This window comes from Carassius auratus, chromosome 28, assembly GCF_003368295.1.
Source record: "Carassius auratus strain Wakin chromosome 28, ASM336829v1, whole genome shotgun sequence".
In the NCBI taxonomy this organism is placed as follows: Eukaryota; Metazoa; Chordata; class Actinopteri; order Cypriniformes; family Cyprinidae; genus Carassius; species Carassius auratus.
In genome coordinates this window covers 11,901,255-11,922,093 of record NC_039270.1, presented here as the reverse complement: position 1 = coordinate 11,922,093, position 20,839 = coordinate 11,901,255, and the positions used below count along the sequence as shown (strand labels likewise).

At 37.7% G+C, this 20,839-nt stretch overlaps 1 protein-coding gene across 3 annotated transcripts in view; it reads right to left on the bottom strand.

The window, feature by feature from the left end:
- Positions 1–20,839, bottom strand: part of kansl1b (KAT8 regulatory NSL complex subunit 1b) — a 65,144-nt gene that overhangs the window by 36,165 nt on the left and 8,140 nt on the right. For all 3 annotated transcript variants that reach the window (XM_026207779.1, XM_026207778.1, XM_026207780.1), the window contains exon 2: positions 10,966–12,238. In XM_026207779.1, coding sequence (XP_026063564.1) covers positions 10,966–12,149 — 1,184 coding nt within the window. In that variant the 5' untranslated portion in view covers positions 12,150–12,238. The remainder of the gene's footprint in view (positions 1–10,965; positions 12,239–20,839) is intronic.

The window sequence follows — 20,839 nt, the reverse complement described above, 5'->3', positions numbered from 1 at the left end:
CCATAAACCACCTGCGCTTTTTCGAAGACATATGAATTTAATTATGCCCAGATATATGACGGAAAAAAAGCTTGGCTGCATTATTATAACATCAGTAATAAAATAATAACAATAATAATAAAAAATAAAACATTTAAGAGCAATATCATTATCGTGCATTGCTTATATGAGCATGAAACGAATCGCTGATATGCAGCGATTTCAGCATAATTGTTCATGTTAATTAATCAGATATAGACTAGCTCTTGCAACTTTTATCTGAAAAAAAAATATAAAAAAAATAGCCGATGCAGATGTGAAATTGACCGAAAGTGTAACTTGGATTGCGCTTTACAAACACGAAAGTACAATAAATTCACATTAGTATCACTATCGTTATTTCTTATGTAGTATTCTAATATTTAATTAATATTTTGTATTAAATTTGCACTTTCTGATCAACCAAAATATTATTTAAATATTATTTAACAGCATGGAAATCACTGATTATTGCTAAATAATTGAATAAGATTTAAAATATATTTAAGATAAAAACTATTACAAACAAAACATTTTCGTCATCTCTACGAATATGTTTAATAGGCTACAAATATATCCAGTGCATTTTTATTTTATAAAGACCATTTCATTATTTGTCTGTGATTTAAAAATTCACACACAAAGATACTTTTTCTTTTTTTGCTACTTTATTCAACTGCATTTTTTTTTTTTTACAAAACATTGTCTTCCAGTATAACTTTAAGCAGCATATTTGATCCAGCGGTGAAACGTAGTTTTTAAAAAATAAAGAAAAAAGTTCACCAAGTTTAACCAAACAACTATTATAAGGTATAAAACAGAGACCAATAGCCTAGATATTTTAACTTTGGCTAAAGCTCAAAACTAAAATAATAATATTATTGTAAAAAATGAATATTATATTTACCACGACCGGTGAAACATTCAAATGTCTATTCAAAAAGAAAAGTCGGTCTACGTGCTCAGATGAGAGCCGTGTGCGCAGCCTGTTCACATTTAGAGGAATAAATTCGCTCCGCTGGAACACATGTTGCAGGAACAGCCAGGTACCACTGGACAAGTAAAACTTCTTTGTCCTGTCCCTGAAACTAATGGGCAGCAAATCTTTCACCACCATTTCAGCGAATAGCTTTGTCGTCTTCTCGGTTCTGCCTGCGTTGCATTTAGGTCTTACGGCAAGTGATTCAGTGCTCGTCTGAGTTGCCGCTCTGTTATCGCCAAATATTTTATGTACACATTTTAGATGATAGCGCATTGTATTTGTTGTAGATTTGTGTGACAGCTTGGCGCTGCACAGCTTACCCTGAACTGTACTTTCAAAGGGAAAAGTTCTTCTCAAAGGGAAACCAGCCATCACTTACGTGACTTTGAGGCCATGATTATCTTCTAACGTCTTTTGAGGTATCAAGTGGGAAGCTAACCAATCAGAGATCAGGGCGCCGCCCAACGTGCTGCCATAACCAATAAAAAAATAATAATAATAATTTCAATCATCGTTTATGTGATCGATCATCGCTGTCGCGTTCGAGTACTCGATCACTGTTGCACATCCCTACTCAGGTACAGAAATTAAATAATCAAATGTACAATAACACAATAAGATTAAGTCTTCACTGTATAAATTATATCTAACAAATCTGTTAAAGCTACAAAAGTGATTGTTCTGTTGTTTGATTAACATGCATGACACAGAAAACCTCATTAAACTGCTGTGAACCAAAATACTTGCACACATCCATTTCCTTGTCTACATTCACCTAATCCATAAACTAATTAAAAAAGAAACTTACAGAGACATGCATTTTGCCAAATTTCGCAGAAACAGACGCGGAAGTGAACGGAATTCACTGTTCACGTGCATCTGCATGGCTTTCACTGTGTCTACACTGGACACGAACAGTGCGGCACGACAAAATACTGAACCCATTATAATCTGTGATGCTGTCTACAGATGCTGCACGACACGACAAGTCCCCGTAAACAGCCTTGTAGGGCTGGGCGTTATATCTAGCAATATGATCATGTGCATCTAGCCATTAAAACTGGTTCAGTGATTACCGCTAAATTGCCATCACCTGTTTTCAAATGGAGCAGCATTTAATAGACAGCAGTAGATCACTGACAAGCTATTCAATATCGCGTTCATTATTGCAGATGAACTGACTTTGAGAATGAACGCGATATTGCGTAGCTTGTCCGTGATCTACGGCTCTGTCTATTAAATGCCACTCCATTTGAAAGCAGCTAATCACGGAACCAGATTTACTGACTAAACGCGCATGATCATATCGTGTCTGTGTGTGAGGAAAACATCGCACATCCTGCGATGTGACTATCACAGATGTGCACATCACGATATCGATGCTGAAATTATATCGTGCAGCCCTATCATCAACCAAATAGAAAGTAACAAAAATTACATTATCAGAAAATCATGTTGTTGTCGTCACTTCATTATTTTCGCTCTTAGTATTAGGAATAGCTATTAACTGTTGTTTGTTTATTATCATAACTATACAATTTTATTATTAACAACAACTACTTTATTTAGGGATGCACGATAATATCGGCACAACATCGGTATCGGCCGATAAAAGCTTAAAATGACCATTATCGGTATCGGCCGATATGAATATTTCTGCCGATGAGCCAAACCGATATTCTCCAAGTGAAATAATTGACCTGTTTTTCAGATGTGAATGTCTGTCTACATTTGTAAAATAATAAATTTATGGTAGAATCAGTACAGAAGAGATACATGGATTTCTCTTCAGTAAAATTAAAGTTTAAATATATCAGTATATATTTGTAAATATATCAGTATATATATCGATATCGGTATCGGCATCGGCCAAAATTATTTAGAAAATATCGGCATATCGAATATCGGCCAAAATCCAATATCGTGCATCCCTAACTTTATTATATTTTTTTGTAAAAAGACAAGCCCTTCAAAATGTCGTTAAAGTTCATTTCAAAAGAAAATATCAATGCTGGTTTAAACATTTGTAAGGCGGTTTAAAATGGTTAAATTGAGCCAAAAGGCAGCACAGGCTCAATTCAAGCACATTTCCACCTCACAAACTACCAAACATCAATTTTTCAGTGCAGAAGTCTTTTGTACTAAGAGCAGGGTAGTACTACCACACTTCCTACAGCAGCATACTGCAGCTCTGAAAGGTCGCGGACATGAGCTCAGAAAGATCACCAGACAGACAGAGCATGATAGACATCTGACGGTGGAAAATGGAAGAAAAAAAAGGAGAAAGAAAGAAAAAAAACACCTTTACATGGTTTCCACGGAGATACTCTGCCATCACCAGTAAGACACAAGAGACGGTGGGGGCTCCTGTATCCCGCAGTCCAAAGGGCAACAGGGTGGATGGAAAAAGCTGCTGGCAGTTTCAAAGCAGCGCTGATGTTTAAAAGGATGCCCTTAAATATTCATTTGAGAACTGATTTACCATTTCTACACTAATGGTTAAGATGCATACTCAAGCAGGGAAAACCAGTGCTTGAGCAGTGGGTAAGAGCAAATTAAATCATTTGCAATTAGCTTTGAGATGGAAGTAAGGACTGATGGAAGAGAGACCAGAATGCACATGCAATGGAGTGAAACAGATGACCCAAAAGCAGTAGAAACTAGGCAAAACAGGCTTTTTTTTTTACTAACTCATGTCCTTCCCTTTGTGTAACATTTTAATATTTTTTAAACCACATTCTAGCCATTCTTTAATAAATAATTCAAAGTAATTGAGGGCCAGGCCGTCAAGTTACAAAATCACAAATAAATACATGCATAACAGTAGTCCATGTGACTCACAAACTGTTACAAACTGAATCAATTTTTTACAGATTGGACAAATCTGGTTCGAGTTTAAATCCCTGACTCAAAGATCTGGACACAGCAAACCACAATCACTGGAAAGAAAGCATTTAGTGCACAATGAGAAAGTTGAAAATATTACATCTGCTAATCACACAAAGCCATTGCAGCTTTAAGTTGCATGAACGACTTTCACTTTATGGCACGTTCATGGCACATTAGCATCAGTTCCTAATCATTTCTTCTTTTGTGTTTTACTGAAGAAAGGAAATCATTCAGATTTCATATAGGTTTGGAAGAATGTTCAGTTTTGGGTCATCTAAGCCTACATTATAGATCAAACATCTTTGTACAGATTCAAGTCTGTGCATGAACAGCCTCTGCATTCATTTTACATTTTACTCATGTGAATAAAGGACAACATCAGCTGAACAGAGCTGCCTCATAGTGATAGCCCTGAGAGCAGAAGCAACCGTGCACAGCTGGGTCTGCCCTTTAAAAACCAGTCAATCTTTCTCTGCTGCAGGCTACCACAAACACAAACAGCCTCACAATCACTCAGGACCTGTTGAGATCCTCAACATTTCTTGGGTCACACCAGTCGGTGGCTACAGCAAACGACACACAATCCCCCTGTAGTTAGGCGTGTATAACACATGACTGTCTGTCTCATTGTCTGAGTTTGTTGTTGTCTTGTACTGAGTATGTGTACCGGAAACCACAGTGCCACAATTTAAGATCTCTCACTTCCTGTACTCACTAATGTGGGACACTGCACACAAAAATTAAAATGGCTGGTGGCAGCTTTAACTGTACTATGCCCCTTTAGTGATTTTGTAAGATAGAACTTAAAGTAAAGGTTACATTTTTTTGTTCCCAAATTACTATATTATGGCTGGGCTTTGACAAATTTCATGATTTGATTCTCATTCACAAGATTGTTATTTGATTACCAATAAGACTTGATTCAATTCAATATTGATTGTTTTAGATATATATCAGGTACAGTACATCCCAAATTTCTCAATGAAAAAAATCTCAACTAATGGGAGTAAAATACGGCCTACATGAGAAACGACAGGGGGCGACAAGGAGTAATTGTCCTCTAAAATCACTGGTGAGTAGTAGTCATTTTCTGGTACAAGATTTCTTGTGTGGTTGATGAATGAATAATTTCTTTATGTAAAAAAAAAAAAACATCCTTGGACAAACTATGGAAAAAACCCCATGCATAGTTTTCCATCAAAGGGTCAAAAAACACCTGATCAACTTCACATTAAACTGCTTCTGCTTCATACAAATGCCAGCACAGACGTACATGTTTGGATAGAATCACCCTGAACTCATGCATCTTCGTAGGGCTGTGCGATTAATCAAAATCAAATCGAAATCGCCCACCATAAAAAAATAAAATAAAAAAAATGAAAGCAGGAGAGATACGGAGTGGGATTATGGCCTCTACAGGGTCAGGTGAATAGTTAGGCAAATTAAAACTAAAGAAAAACGTAAAAAAAGACAGACAATGAACAAAAAATATAATTTACAAGAGCTGCGTCACAAGCATATCAAGAGCATCTCTTATTGCATGTTCGTTATTCCCAATTCAGAAGACCGCAAAACACAGCCTCGGTCACTGAATGCTTCTCATACTTGCTCCTCTCTTCCCAATGCGGCACGAATCCCGTGTCACGCGAGCAGTTCACACTCGCCGCACTCACGCAGTCAGTTTCGTAACGCAAGGTTATAATCTCACACGGCCCTGCACCGCAAATCTCTATGAGCGCATCTGGCAGTATGGATGAGGCTCGATGCAGGTTCGCGCCTGGCTCTCGTTTAAAATGAATGTAAATTCAGATGCAATCTGTCAAAAAAAAAAAAAAAAACACAAACGCAATTAGATATTTTCCCCATATCGCACAGCCCTAACATCTTCGGATGTGGAGCTGCACAGAAAGTTACAAAAAAAAAAGTCGTACACAGCGTCACGCAAAATGAGTTTGCGCACTCAAAGTGAACTTCCGGCAACTCCACGATGACGTCAAATTTGTTGCAGACGAATAGAGTATAAATCAGCCTTAATATATAATGTGATGAAGGCCAAGTGGATAAGCATGGTCAGCAGTGGATGTGATCTGAACTTTTGCTTGCTTCTCCCAGCATATTCTTTAGCTCTCATGAAGTCTCTGAGAGAGGAATACTGTAAGTCACCATAGACTCTACGAGAACACAGCATTGTCTTGTCTTCCACTACACTCTGCTCCAGAGGATCAACAAGTTGAGGCTGTTGGCATGTTTCTAGCGCAGCATACATGATTTAACACACGTTAAAAACAGATTAATGTGAAACCCACACTGAAGATTGTTAAATGTTTTTAAGTGTGCCATACGTTTTTTTTTTTTCAAAAGCCATAACAGCTCATTTTAAAGTATATTTTAAAGAAAATGTAGTTCTTACAATATTTTTCTATACAATGACTCGCTGGGGTCTCTAACCTGCAATTACCCTTTAAGCTTGTAAAAACCATAGAATACAGTACAATAGAACAGAACATAATTGAACCTCCAAATCAGAATTATGTTGCGTTTAGTCCGTGTCTGAGTGCTTTGACGTTAGCTATATAATTTCTAAGTCATTTTCTTCAAGGAAAACAGAGCAGAAATATTGATAATTCACCTTGCACTCAGACTTGCAAATTTGTGTTCAGAAATATGCTCTTGAAAATGAAAACTTCACCTTCCTCCAGTACCACCTGCCTCGGACTAGCAATAGCAAAAAGCTAGTCATATGCTGTGTTCAATTTACCTCGGATGTTGGAGCTGGGAATGCTGTCACACCCAAGTGAGAAGTCAGAAAACCAAGATGATGCATTCATTTTTTGCAATACAAAAAAAAAAAAAAAAAAAAAAAGACAAAAGCAGTATTTTGGACAGATAACACCATAGTATCAGGTCCAAAAATATTGGTTAGTACTGTGTAGGGCTGGCAAAATGGCAGAACATTTTTTGCAATTAAATTTTTTTTTCAGTTTACTCTCCAGACTGATATACTATTTTACACACACACGTAAAATAGTATATCAGTCTGGCGGGTAAACTGAAAAAATGACTAACCAATGGTGATTATATTGCCACGGTGTGAGTAGAGGGTTGGATTATTAGAATGATTAATCGACTAATCTTTGATTATTTTGGATTTTTCATGTTTTGCAATTAGATGAGATATTTAGTTATACATATTTAAACAAATAAATGTAATCACTTCAGCATTTGAAAGTCATTATTTCATTACAATGAATTGAATTTCCAATTTCCAATTACAAATGGAATGCAGTAATATTCATGGTTATTGGCCTGTATATATCAATTAATAGATCAATAAGATTAGAATGAAAACTAGGTGGCCTATCAACCATGCATACAAACAGAAGTACTTACACATTTGTGCTCGTGCATACACACACATAGAACACACACACTAACATGCAGACACAGAACAGGTGCAGACACATGACTGTGGATGGGATGCAGAGACAGGATATTTTCCGGGCACTGCTTGTATTTTAAGCAGCAATGTGTGTGAAGGAGAGGGAGCAGAAGATGGAGAGAAGGCAAAAAGAAAAAGAATCAGAATGCAGGAAAAGCAGCACAAAAGCTTTCAGAGAGAAGGAAAAATGAGAAGGAGGAAACAACAGGAGAGATAAACATAGAAAGTGCAACGAAAGCAGATCCACGACAAACTGCTTCTGTGAGGCAAATCAACTGGACGCACAATTTTGTCCCTCAACATAATTAATTGATTTTCATGACAGATACAGAAACGGAGCACATCAAGCCCTTAAATATGGATCGTCCATGAACGTTATGATTCAGTTCATCAGGAAGAGAAGACAAAAATGCAGAAGACCTCAGATGTGTGGGAGTACTTTAAATTGAGTGAGGACAAGACAAATGCAGTGTGCCAAATATGTGATTTGAAACTGGGTTACCACAACAGCACACCATGTTTGAAAAATCACCTGAGTTCTGTTAGTATGCCTACAGTATATTGTTGGTGTAAAACAATCAAAAAAAAAAAAATTTCCGGAATGTTAAGCAATAATAGTACGCATTAAAAAAATCATGCACTTAATTTGCTTGTAAAATACTTACGGCAGTAAAAAACAAAACAAAAACCCTACAGTAGCCCAGTCTAATGATATTTTTTCTATATTAAAAGTATTGCACCAAAATGCAACAGTGCACTCCCTTGGGTCCGCAGCAACACACCCACCACACGTGAAGTCGACTGGATGAACGATTCTCGACATATAAAAATGCAAATAGACAGACAATCACAGAGATTCTTGCCTTTATTACACTGTGTCTATACTGGAAGCGACAGTTGTTGTGTTGCACCATGCCACAACAACTAAATCTGTCTATAAGGGATGCAAAGCGAGTGTTGAAAATCATTTGAAATGTGTGTCAGTAGACTACGTCATAAATAGAATGCAGCAGCAGTTTACTGTTGGGAATAGGCATGGGGCGGCATGAGTTTAACGGTATGATAACCTTAAGCAAAAATATCATGGTTTCACAGTATTATTGTTACAGCTCTGAAATGTGTTATTTTTACATATGATCAAAAAAAAAAAAAAAAAAAAACTTTTTTTCCCAATGGACACAGTATACTTTGTTTTTGAGCAACATACAGAATATTAGAAACAGTAGAATTATTTTTTTTCTTTGATATTTTTCCTAAAAATAAAATAATGACCTATATTATTTAACCTAAATCTGTAATTAGTTATTTAATTTTAGTTATATAATTCATATACATATCATTTCATACCATTTAGTTATATAATAATAATCATACATGATTTGATTTAATAATAACCCAATTTGAAGCAAAAACTGAATGTTCTGACAAGCTTACCAAGTAAACTTTTCAGTAGATTCCCCTCAGAAACACATTCATCTAAAACTCAAAATCAATAGAGGATTTTCTTCCAATTCATGAACAGTGATTGATCTGCCTGTTACAGTATTTTTTTTTTTTGTTACCTTGAAAGGCTTTGTCTTTTTAACAGGGAAATTAGTTTGGCTGTACTGCTCAGACAACTTGCAAAATAGTAAAACCAACATGACAAAGAACTGTGATAAAATTGTAATATTTATGAAAATAATAATAATTTTTTTAAAAACGTGATGTGATTTTTTTTTTTATCCATACTGCCCACCCCTACTCTGAAGCACTGTATTCTCTTGAATTACATCCAGGAGAGCCTGGTGGGAAAAAAACTATTTTTGAAGACTCTTGACAGCAGAAGGCTGCATGACAGGTACAAATGTCTGATGTTTGACCAGTTCAATGACTCGCTTTCATTCAAACCGGTTCTAGCTAACAGGATTACAACACGGAAACAATGAATGCCACCAGCTGTTGCATGCAAGTACGTGAAAGCTAATAGCTAGTCCATGGTACCAAAAGGACACTAGCATGAATGAGAAATGTGACCGCACTTGTGTGTCCATAATGGATTTTGAAGCTGGTCTTCATGGAAACTTGGTTATTTAGTGTGCTTTTGTTCCAGGAGGGACACGGATCCATGCTACACCTTATATGGGCTGCTTGTGGCCAACCGGGTTAATCATTAGCTGTGACTGAGCTTTCTTAATCTATTTGACACAAGGAAATAACACATAATAGCAACAAAATCTCAGTAACTCTACATAACAGAACACGAACAAAGCATTACATCCTGCTTACAATGACTTCAAAGATGGTAAACAGGGTTTAATTTCTGAGAACCAAACTAGCACAAATGAATCATTGGGTGCTAGTACAGACAGCACTCAAGTGACATCTCGGCTCATCAAGACACTGGCTTTAAAGGCTGATTAAGCAGCAACACAAATCAGCTACCTATTAACAAAAAGGCCTTGCATGCATTTACAACATGCAGTCATGTGGTGCTCAATCCCACAAGGAAATCTGTTGCATTACCAGCAAAGGACTAAAAAACTCATGGAAAGAAGTGCCTATGGATGTGTGGAAAGCAAATGGTGAAGTTCAAATAATAAAAAATTAACATAAGCTAGACAGTCCTATGTCAACACGCTTCACTATGCTCGTCGCATAATCTGCAAGTAAGCCTATTTGTCCTTGCGCAATAGTCATGTGACTGACTCTGCTGAATGTAGGTTATCCCCGCATGGAGTGGCCCAAGACTGTTTGACTAAAAAAAAAAAAAACCTTCTGACTCACTGGGCCGTTGAGACATTTTCCAACTACAATGATGTAGCAAAAGAGGCTGATTGAGGAATTGTTGTCAAGGAGCTGATTTTTAAATAGACATCAAGTGAATTTATTCAAATGTGGAATTATTCTCAGCTACACAACTTTACATGCTATCGTCAAATATAAGATCTGCCTTGTGTTTCCTTGAGTCTGAAACATTTGCTGGGTTTGAGAAACAAGGCACTTGGAAAACATGAAAAAAAAAAAAAACCTGGAAAGATGGTACAAAAAACAACAACAAATAAATATAAAACAAACAACGAAAGGATGTAGAAATTAAACACCTCATCTTTGCCCTCCGCTTATTCGGTGTGTTCTTATCCAGAGTTTTGGATGGGTGAAAACAGGCCCAATCACTGAGTGACAAAGTGTACTTTTGGGTTTATGGAAGTGTCTGCCCTTCAAGAAAATTCCAAGAAAACTCCGACTTTTGAGTGTATTATACAAGGCTCAGCCCCTTGGAAAGAGAACGGCTGACTTGGTTTGTGTTAGAGAGAGTGCAGGCTTTTGTCCTCGTCTAACCAGGAGAGTAATGATATTCATGAGATGAACACATACCTCAATTATCAAGAAGTTCCATTGTAACAAAGATAATTGGCATGATCTCAAAATCAAGAGAAGAAATCTACACTTACAAATGAACAGTGATGAACAACAGCCACTCAATGATTGTTCAATAACTTTTGTAGATCACATAACACGCGAGAACAAAATGGTTTCATGAAACAGCTTGACCCAGCCTGCATCAGCACTTATCCTACATCAGAAAAATTGACCATCATACTAATTAATCCATCTGGATTGCATTATCGGAGGAATGATGAAGGTTGGTACTCACAGAGGAATGTGGCGTTGCTCGATGTCGACCCGAGCCAGTTCATCCTCCTCTACATCAGTTTCTCCTCCTGAGCTGCTTTCTGTGGCGTCAGAATCGAACGCGCATTCGGTGGAATGCAGGTTGGTTGTGCAGCTCAAGGACAGTTGCTCCAACTCAGCCGGCATGGATCCACTCTTCAGGAAACGTCTTAGTCCATCCCTTTCCTGAGGGGTGAGTGAGTCATCGCCGTAACGCCCCCTCGGCCGCCTGGCATTCAGAGCACCCAAAGTGCTCTTTAGTAGTCCGCCTAACTGTTGTTGCACGTGCCGCTCTACCTGCTTGGCCTGCACCACCTGAAGCCGTTTGCGTAATCGCCGTAGCCGCGACTCGATCTCCCCTTGTCTGCTCTGGCTGTGCTGAGTACGGTCAATTAGCTCCACTCCAAGACCAATTAATGGATCTTGGTGGGCAGCGAGTAAGAGTGCTAACGTATCTTCACTGCCTAACGGCGGACAGTCCGAGATTTTGTCTTCTGTAAAAGGTGCGATGGAGGTGAGGGATGTTGAGGGAGGTTCTCCATTACTGGGACAGTTCTGGGACTCAGCCGTTGGCGGCTGGTGCTGCTCCACACCTTCTCGAAGAGGACCGTTACTTGTCAGTCCTCTGGTAGAATTGACAACTTCAGTCTGATTTGACAAATCCTGCTCGATGGTATATTGGCCACCATTTAAGGTCACCGCATTGTCTTGGTCAGTCAGTTTAGTCACTTTCTTTGCTATGCCATTGACAGTGGCGCCTTGCACGGTGGGCGGCCCACATGGTCCACCTCCTCCACTGGCACTCATGATGCTCTTTGGCTGCTCCTCGCAGAGATCTAAAGCCTGGTGCTTGCGTGGTATGAGGCTTGGCAGTATGCTGTGCGTCTGCAGAAGAACACCTTGCAGCTTCAGGGACTCTTTTGCCGAGGACACATCTGAACAGTGATATGAGGTTACAAGGGGCTTGCAGGGCCCGGCCCCGCGAGAGGGGCGCTCCTCCGAGGCCTTGCGCTTGACGGCACCGTTACTGGACACGAGGATGTGGTTTCCGGTGCCGCTTCCCTCCACGCCACTCGGGGAGAGGGTGGAGGAGGACGGAGCCAGTTTGAAGCGTATGCGGTGAGCTTCGGCCGGAGCGTCGGTCAGAGCGGGCGCCATTGCAGCCATGCAGCACTGGGAGGGGGCGGGCGAGGGGGCCTCTCCCGGTGCCGAGGCCAGCTCCACACCACCCACCTACCACTGTGCCAGGGGGCAGCCTGAAGAAACAAGACACAAAGAAACACCACGAGTCAAATTTAGTGGTACATCATGGATTGATTAAACACAAAACGGCAAACAAACCACACTTCAAGTATAAAAGGAAAACATGCAAAGCACATAAGGCTAATAAACACTACTCCCTTTTGGGTTTCTGTAACGTGTATGTGCTGCACTGAACAGTTAACTGTATTATTCAGTGTACTAATGAAATAAACAGCAAGTGCAAAACTCCACTAAATTACTGTGGTGGCTGACAGAGCTGGAAAGCAAATTTACATCTCCCACATTCATGATTCAAGGAATCTGGTGTTGTTGGTGTAAAAAGGTTTAGAATGGTTTGTTTAGATACACAGTCACACATTCACAAGTCCAGTGGATATGAACCAAAATGGTTTTAAGTCAAAATTGTATATAGATAATAAGCAGTATAAAACAAACAAGTAATAATATAAATCACGCTATTGATCTATCTATATTAATATTTTCAGTAACATTAAATGGTTAGTGCTACATTTCAACAGAGGTGTTTGTGTTGAACATCATAAAGACGTTAGTTCCTGTTAATTTTAATTGCAGGAGAAAACTGGTTAATTTAATTTTTTGCATGGTTTTTGCCTTCCAGGTAAAAAATCTTCAAATTAACACTGGCCTAGTGCTTCTGAACTTAGTTTTTGTGCTCTAGTACCTGAATTTTCTGTTACAACACAAAAATAAATATATAAATAAAAATATGAAAACTACATAAAGTATTATATGATTTAAAAATACTTAATTATGTATACACATTAGGGCTGCACGTTCTCAAGTTTTTCATTAACCGTTAACCGAGGCCCTTAGCGGTTAATACTCGGTTAACCATAGTGTGCCATAGTAACCATAACCATAGTAATTTCCGGACATTGGCCGAAAAAAAAAAAGGAATGTCCGACAATATTTAATCTCTCCGGTCAAATTGTCCTATTAAAACTGCCTAATAATGCCGCCCATTAACACAATCTGAATTTGAGAATAAGCCTAAAATGTATAAGGCAAAAAGGTAACAAGCAGACTCCGCGGCCGCCTCGCTAAGGCTATGACTATGTTTGACACGTACAATATTTGAAAAGCGATAATTTTTTATTTATTTATTTAAATTACATTTATATCTGAATTTATGTCAACCTATAGACTTTCAAATATCAAAATGTCATGAATTAATATGTATTTTTGTACAAAATGACATATAAACATATTTTCCTATTATACTTTGCCTGGAAACGCTTCCAACAAGGCGTCGGTTCTATTTCTAGCATGCACGCGTCGAGCCGCGCCTGAGCCGCGCGTCTCACGCAGGCAGTCGGCAAGCTCTAACCTGTTAACATGGGAGCCGAATTAAAAACAGACACGCCACGCAGCTGAGATGCTTTCACGCATCCAGTGTGTCCTGACCGGTCTAATGATGCCCGGGTGTTGGCTGTTGAGATTACAACAATGAGGTTGTACTTGAAGTATATCTAAGCACTGTATTGCAATACTTGCATTTTGCCCCGTCACTCGTATTAGCCCGCTTCATATTAGAAAAATGACTTCTTCTTGTGGACATTACAAATGTCTGGGAGCGCTCTGGCGGTCTCTGGTGGTGCAAAAATGTATTACAACTAAATTCAATGCACGCCATTGACGTCACTTAACCGAGCAAAAAGTTTCACTCGGTTACGCAATTTTTAACGGTTAATCGGTTAACCGGTTAACCATGGACACCCCTAATACACATACATACATGCAACAGGCTGAACAGTGAAAAAGACGATAAAAGTGGACCTATATTTAATATTCTCATGGGTTGTATTTTTATTATGGTCTCAGAACCTGCCAATGCTGGAATCTCAGCTACTTTGTAGTTTCTACCAGGCAACAGATGAATTTCAAATAACATTAAGAGTTTGACTGGATTATGATGCCAACTATAAAAGATAATTATCCCAACTATGAATGATTCTATGATTTGTTACATTTCATTATTTGCATCCAAACAGATGTACAACTCAATTATGGCACATGACCAACCATTGAGGACCACTCCACAACAGTATATGTATAAGAGTTTGGAAACTACTACTAATATTAAGGCTCGTCATTACTACTGAAGGCTCGTTGCAAAATGGCTAAAGGGTCTATCACACAGGATGCTGGACGCTGGGCTCAGCGTTGCCCTTCAGATACAATGCGATTTGCGCTGCACTATGCCAAGAGCAAAGTAGGTGGAGTTTTCAAAACTGCCCGTGCCTACGTTCTATTTATAACAGTTCTTCTATCTAATAACGTGCAGGCAGGTGCACCTTTTCAAAGATCAATAAACTTATTTTATTTTATGGCAGACTCAGAGCAAGAAATACCAACATGTTGACTTTGTGTGGCTCAAAATTAATACATTTTGTATGTTATATTATATTTATATGCCAGTTAGGGATGCTCATATTGACTGTTTAACCATTAACTGTAAGTAAACATTTTGACTGATGAAGGGGTTGTTCACATATCACGTCTTTTTTTGTGCTCAAGTTCGTTATTTCAAATGTGGTATGCTCATAATGGAAGAGACACACTCGGTTTTTTCCAGGTGCGTCAGCAAGACAAATGAAGCGAGCGAAAAGTAGGCCCATCTCGACAGAAAGAGCAACGAAGTTACTTGCAAAATATGTGAAATATGTTAATGTCATTTTCCATTTTTAGGTGTTTTCTTTTTTTTTTTACTTTTATACAGGCTAGTTCCAATGTTTGGCTGACGTGTAAAGAAACATAATGGATGTTTACTTGGCATGTGTGTGTATAATAACAAGAACACCGCTATTGTGGAAGGATCATAATCCTGTGGTAGTGAGAAAAAAAAAAATTTAATTTAAATACCAAAGATGACAGAAGAAATTGAGTCCTGTTGTTTTTCCCATGACACTTAATTTTGCCTATTTCCTCAAAAAGCCTCACTAAATAGTGGGAAAACTGGATGATAAAACTTCATGTTTATGTCCAGTGTGTGAACAGAGATAGATGAGTGGCAGATTTAGGGCTGCTTTATTATGCCAAAAATCATAAAATCACAATATTATTTTGCTCAATATTGTAATCACCATTATGAGTGGCCATAGGAACAAAACTTTAGCCTATTTGAGTGATTTATTTAAAGATTTGACTTCGTTTCTTATTAAAGCTACAAAAGTCAAGAGCAGTGTGTGATTTTGAATTTGTCTGTCGTTTGATTATTAAAAAGGGTCCTATTAAGCTTTTCCACTTTTTGAATTTTAGTCAGTGTATAGTGTGTATGATTGGGCATAAAAATGATCTTCAAAAAAAAACAAAAACGTACAAATCTCAAAGTCCACTTCAAAGGGAGATATCTCATTTAATAATAATAAATAATTTTTCCAAAACTACAACGAATGGCTCGTTTGGACTACAGCACTTGTTTTCTTGGTTTTGTGACATAAAGCTGCCGATTAGAATATCATTAAAATAAATCCTGCCTATGGTAATACGAATGGCTGGGGGTGGGGACATGGTCGTGGTTAGAACTTGGTTGAGTGCATCACACAACACGACAACAAAGTGCTGCTGTAGCCTCAAGTTTTTAAAGTTATTACACATGCACCTGAATAATAATCTATGTAAGTACATGTTACAATTATGAAACTTTAATAAATTGCTTACAGTACCATACTGGCCAATGATGCAATCTGCAGAATTTACACTTCAATTATGAGACCTCAGTGTTTGCCATATATTGAGTGCGGGTGTTTTTACATAACTGTATCTTCAAAAGGAAACCTACTGTCTTCAGACAATTGAATGACATTTTTATTTAATCTTGCATGTAATGTCTGATAAAGCAGTGGTTTGTTTTGAGCAGAGAGCTGGTTTGTGTACAGCGTTTACCAGGGAAACCTCCATCTCTCCCACTGCTGGCAGAGAATGAGTTTGCCGCCTATATATATGCCGCCTGGGAAAGACTGGACTAGTTTTGTCAAAAGACCTGGTACTTCGATACCAAGTTGGTACTACAAAAATAAAAATTTTACGTTTTTTTTTTTAAGTATTGGTTGGTTCAGAGTACCCGGGCAACCCGGTTCTTGATGCGCTCGCTATACGAGAGGTTCGCAGATGTGCTCTCTTCATAAAAGCACAGAAGTGGTCACATCAAAAAGATTAAACAGCCCAAACTACCAAAACACTTTAAAAGACAGACACCCAAATCAAACCGCAGTGCTTATTTGAATACAGCCATTACCAGAGAAACCTATATATTTCCCGCTCTACAAGCGCCTCCTGCTGGCAGAGAATAAATTTGCATATATATGCCACCACAAATAAAGTGCAAGGCTATGGAAAACACAGCCATTGTTATAAATATGTGCACAATACTTGTGCTTCATGTGCACTGCACACAAACATGCTATAATAAGTTATGATATTCTAAGCTACTTTAGTGATAAATCACAGGACAGCGCTGACAACTAGTTTCTGTGTTCCTCTGTGTGCGCGATCTTCATAGCTACTGTTTATATGCGAACATGGTAGCTCGATATAATAATACTAGGGCTGTCAAAAATAGCACGTTAACGACGTTAATTAGTTGTTTGTTGTTAATTACGTCAAATTTTTTACGCATTTCACGCATGCGCAGTGTGACCGATTATTCAGGTCAGGAAAAGTCTCGTCGATCTCAGAATTCTCAAGATAGTAAAAAACAGCGGCGAGCGCTGCGACGAAAACACAGAAGAAGCTTAAGGTTTTACCCCAGTTACTCTCAAATACATTCATGCCAAGCTCGATAAACAGAGACGACTTTGGTAGTTGATCCGCTGGAGCTTCTTCCTGTTATAGCGTCCTGTGTTTCACACTGCGCATGCGCAGAACGCATACATGCAATGCAGCGAAAATTACAGCTGTTTGGAAAAGCATTTGCATTTTTACTTGGTTTTACTGGCACTTGAAGCCTTCAGAACGTGAAAATATCGATCCTAAAGTATTGTGGCAGAGCAAATGAACACCTCCCAAAAACAAGAGTGCCGCTTATGTGATGGTGGCGTACGTTTGTGTTTCTGAGTTCATTCTTTCAAGTTTCTCTATGCATATTTTCATATTCTCACACTATCTGTAGTTAAATGGCATGGTTTGATATAGTGCTCAGGTAAATTTGATTAAGTAAATGTTAAACTTTTGAAATTCAGAAAAAAAGAACCACATATTGATGAATCAATACATGAAAATTATGTATCTGTGTCCTGTTATTTATCTTTTGATATGCATTTCAGAAAAAAAAATGGTTAGGATTCAGGTGTAATTGCAAATAGTGATTAATCATAATTAATCCACAGAAAAATCTGATTAATTTGATTAAAAATTAATCATTTGATAGCCCTAAATAATACACATTCGTTCATCTAATCGCTTAAATGTCCAAACCATAAAACAAATACAATTGACAAAGTTTAGTGAAGATGCAAGGCTCACCGCTCACGCGCCATCAGTATGTGTTTAACCGGCGTTCACCTCCGTGTTTTGCTTTTATGCCACTGACTGGACGGGGCAGAGTCATGTGGGTACAAACGTGGTAGTATGCTTTTTTTGGGGGGGAGGGGGGGGGGGTGTGGATGCTGGGAAGTGTTAAAAGGATTAAAAAAAACAAAATAACCGACATGGGAAACTTACATCAGTTAGAAGTTATGAATTTCGGTTTTGATTACTTTTTGATTAATCGTCAAGCCCTAATAAGATTCCTTAAAGAAAGTTTACATGATTAACCACTAAGCATCACATTGTGTTTTTAACCGTTTTAGGTGCACACCCTGAGTTAAAAGATGACTTTACATGTCCGTGTTCTGTTCCTTCTGAGTGCATCACAGAAATCCTCGAGGAAAAACATGAATAAATCTAATACACTTCAATAAATCACATCCCATAGGCAAATCCCATTTAGCAAAAGTCATGTTACATGATTTTAGTGATTTGCATGTGAAATTGGGCTTCTATGGAGGAACAAAAGCAAGCCGCTAGAAAAGGGGTGGAATGGAGCACAATACGTTTTTCTTGATCATTGTATTTTCATAATTGTTGGAGGTCGAAATCGAAACTTAGCAAATTTTTCTATTAATTTCATAAGCATAGGCAGATTTAGGTTGGGAATTGAGCGATAAATAAAAAAGCTTCATTTATTCAGCTTCAATAATGAGACTTTCTACTAAAGTTCCTACTAGTACTATTTTTTTTTACTCGCACCATGTCTGGTGTGTATACTTAAAGTGTATGGGAATAATTAAAAGAAAATTTAATGAATTTTTTGTAGTGACAAAAGTCTGTGTCATGCTGTAACATGAAAATATAATGCTTTTCTAGTAGATATATGAATGACTAAGAGATTGACTTCTCTTTATGGTTTTGCTCATTTTATGACACATTTGTGTTCAAATACACTTCACAAAACGACTTCCTGTTATGTGGAACTAAACTGAACTCTGGTATTGAACACCATGTGTACCACTGACGTGTATATCAGAGTGGTTGTACTGCAGCTCATATGACCATTACCAGTACTAAATAACTGATCTTCAGGCTGTTATTGGAACAAAAAATAAATAAAATAAATAAACTGTCAGCCACAAATTAATCAATTCACTTTTTTTTCTTTTTTTTTTTATACAAAATGATATTGATTCTTAAATCCCAAGAATCAATAATTCTAGCCTGTTTTCAGTTAATGGATGGAACGTTGAAGGCACGTCCCATCCAATAAATTGCAATAAGAATCAGTGCTTTTAATATGAAACCGAATCAGGTTTCAATTTATGTCCATCGTATTGCAGTATTCAAACAATAAATGTAAAGGCAAGTTAAAAGAAAGAGTACAACTTTACAATCCGTATCCTGTCTAATGAAATTGCTTAATGTTTCAGCCATGCAAATACGTCAATATAAAGTCCTGTTAACAATGTCACGTAACGTCACATTTACCTCAGAAACAAACATTCACAGTTCATATGTCTACAGCAATATGTTCAATATGTCATACAGCTGAAAAAAAAACGTATGTATGTCAGTATTAGGTCTGTGCATTTGGTCTTAAAGAGACAGCAGCCAATAAATAGCCTGTTTCTGTCTGCTAATCAAACACCACAACAGTTCTAACAAAGATTAATCTACATTCAACTTGTGCAGTGAACACTATTGTGGTATTTTACACTTAATTATTACATCTCTGCACCTGAATGCTTGTTACTGACTTTATTTGTAACTGTGTTTTGTCGTATTCATCTATGCTTATAATTTGTGTAATTGTTTATTACCAACTTTATTAGTTAAGCTAGTAGTTTTTGCTGTGGTATAGCAGTAGGGTTGCGCGATAAATTGAAATGGCGATTTGACAGAAGCTGCGATTGTCATGCGTATCTTTCAGTGAAGCATGGTTCTGTGATCATCAGTTAATCTCCATCCAAAGGCCAGAGGGCGCTCTCGAGCTGAAACTCCAAATACGCCTCACAGAAAAAAAACCAGGAAATCCCTATAGTTGTAGCTGGATAAACAGAAGATTGAACTGCTTTTATTGATTCAATGTGACTAACACACAGTTATGACAATATATGGTTTATCGGATTTAATTAAAATAAAGTATATTACGCAATGCCTTTATCACTGCTTAGAATACTATGAAATATGTTGTGCACCTTAATCTGCGTAAGAAAGCCACATCTCGAAGCAGGATTTATTTCAAACACTCGACCGACATTTTGAAGTGAGTTTGGAGTAAAAATGTGTTATTAAATGTGGTATTTTCACATGCTTTCAGATGGAGCTGCATTTATTACACAAAGCCATAATTCATTGAGGAGCTATGCAAACAGCTGTCATTATCGCGCCATTTAATCATCTGCTTTTTTTGAATAGCTTGTAGGGCTGGACCAGCATATTTGATTAATCAAATATTCTTTTGGTGGGTTGGTATTCGATTTAAAATTGAGATTCGAATATTCTTTTTTTTTTAACACCTGGCATCCCCCACGAAACAGTTCTTATTCGCCCTTGAATATGAATCACCCATGTGTGAATGTTATGATTCAGTTTATCTGGAAGAGAAGAAAAAAAAGCCAAGACCTCAGCTGTGTGGGAGCACTTTAAATTGAGTGAGGACAAGACAAAGGCAGTGTGCCAGATGTGCGATTTTAAACTATATTAAATATAGAAGCTCTCTCTTAAGTAATATGTTTAAATGGACAAATTCACACAATAATTGTGTCAAAATACCCGTCTTGTTAAGTTTCCTACAGCAGACATAGCCGGATGAACGTAGGCCTACTGGACCAGTGCACTGGATCATTCTCTTAAGCGACAGCCTTAATATTACTCGAACAGAAACAAAGAAATCACTCACTGCTCCTAATTAAAAAATGTATTAAAGAACAAGCTTTAATCTATACAGTCCAATATGCAATACTGTTTTAAATTTAATTGCTTTATTCAATTTCTTTAAAAATTGAGATTTATACATCATCTGAAAGCTGAATTAATGCAAGCATGTTCCATTTTTAGGATCTGACAATATTTGGTCGAGATACAACTATTTGAAAATC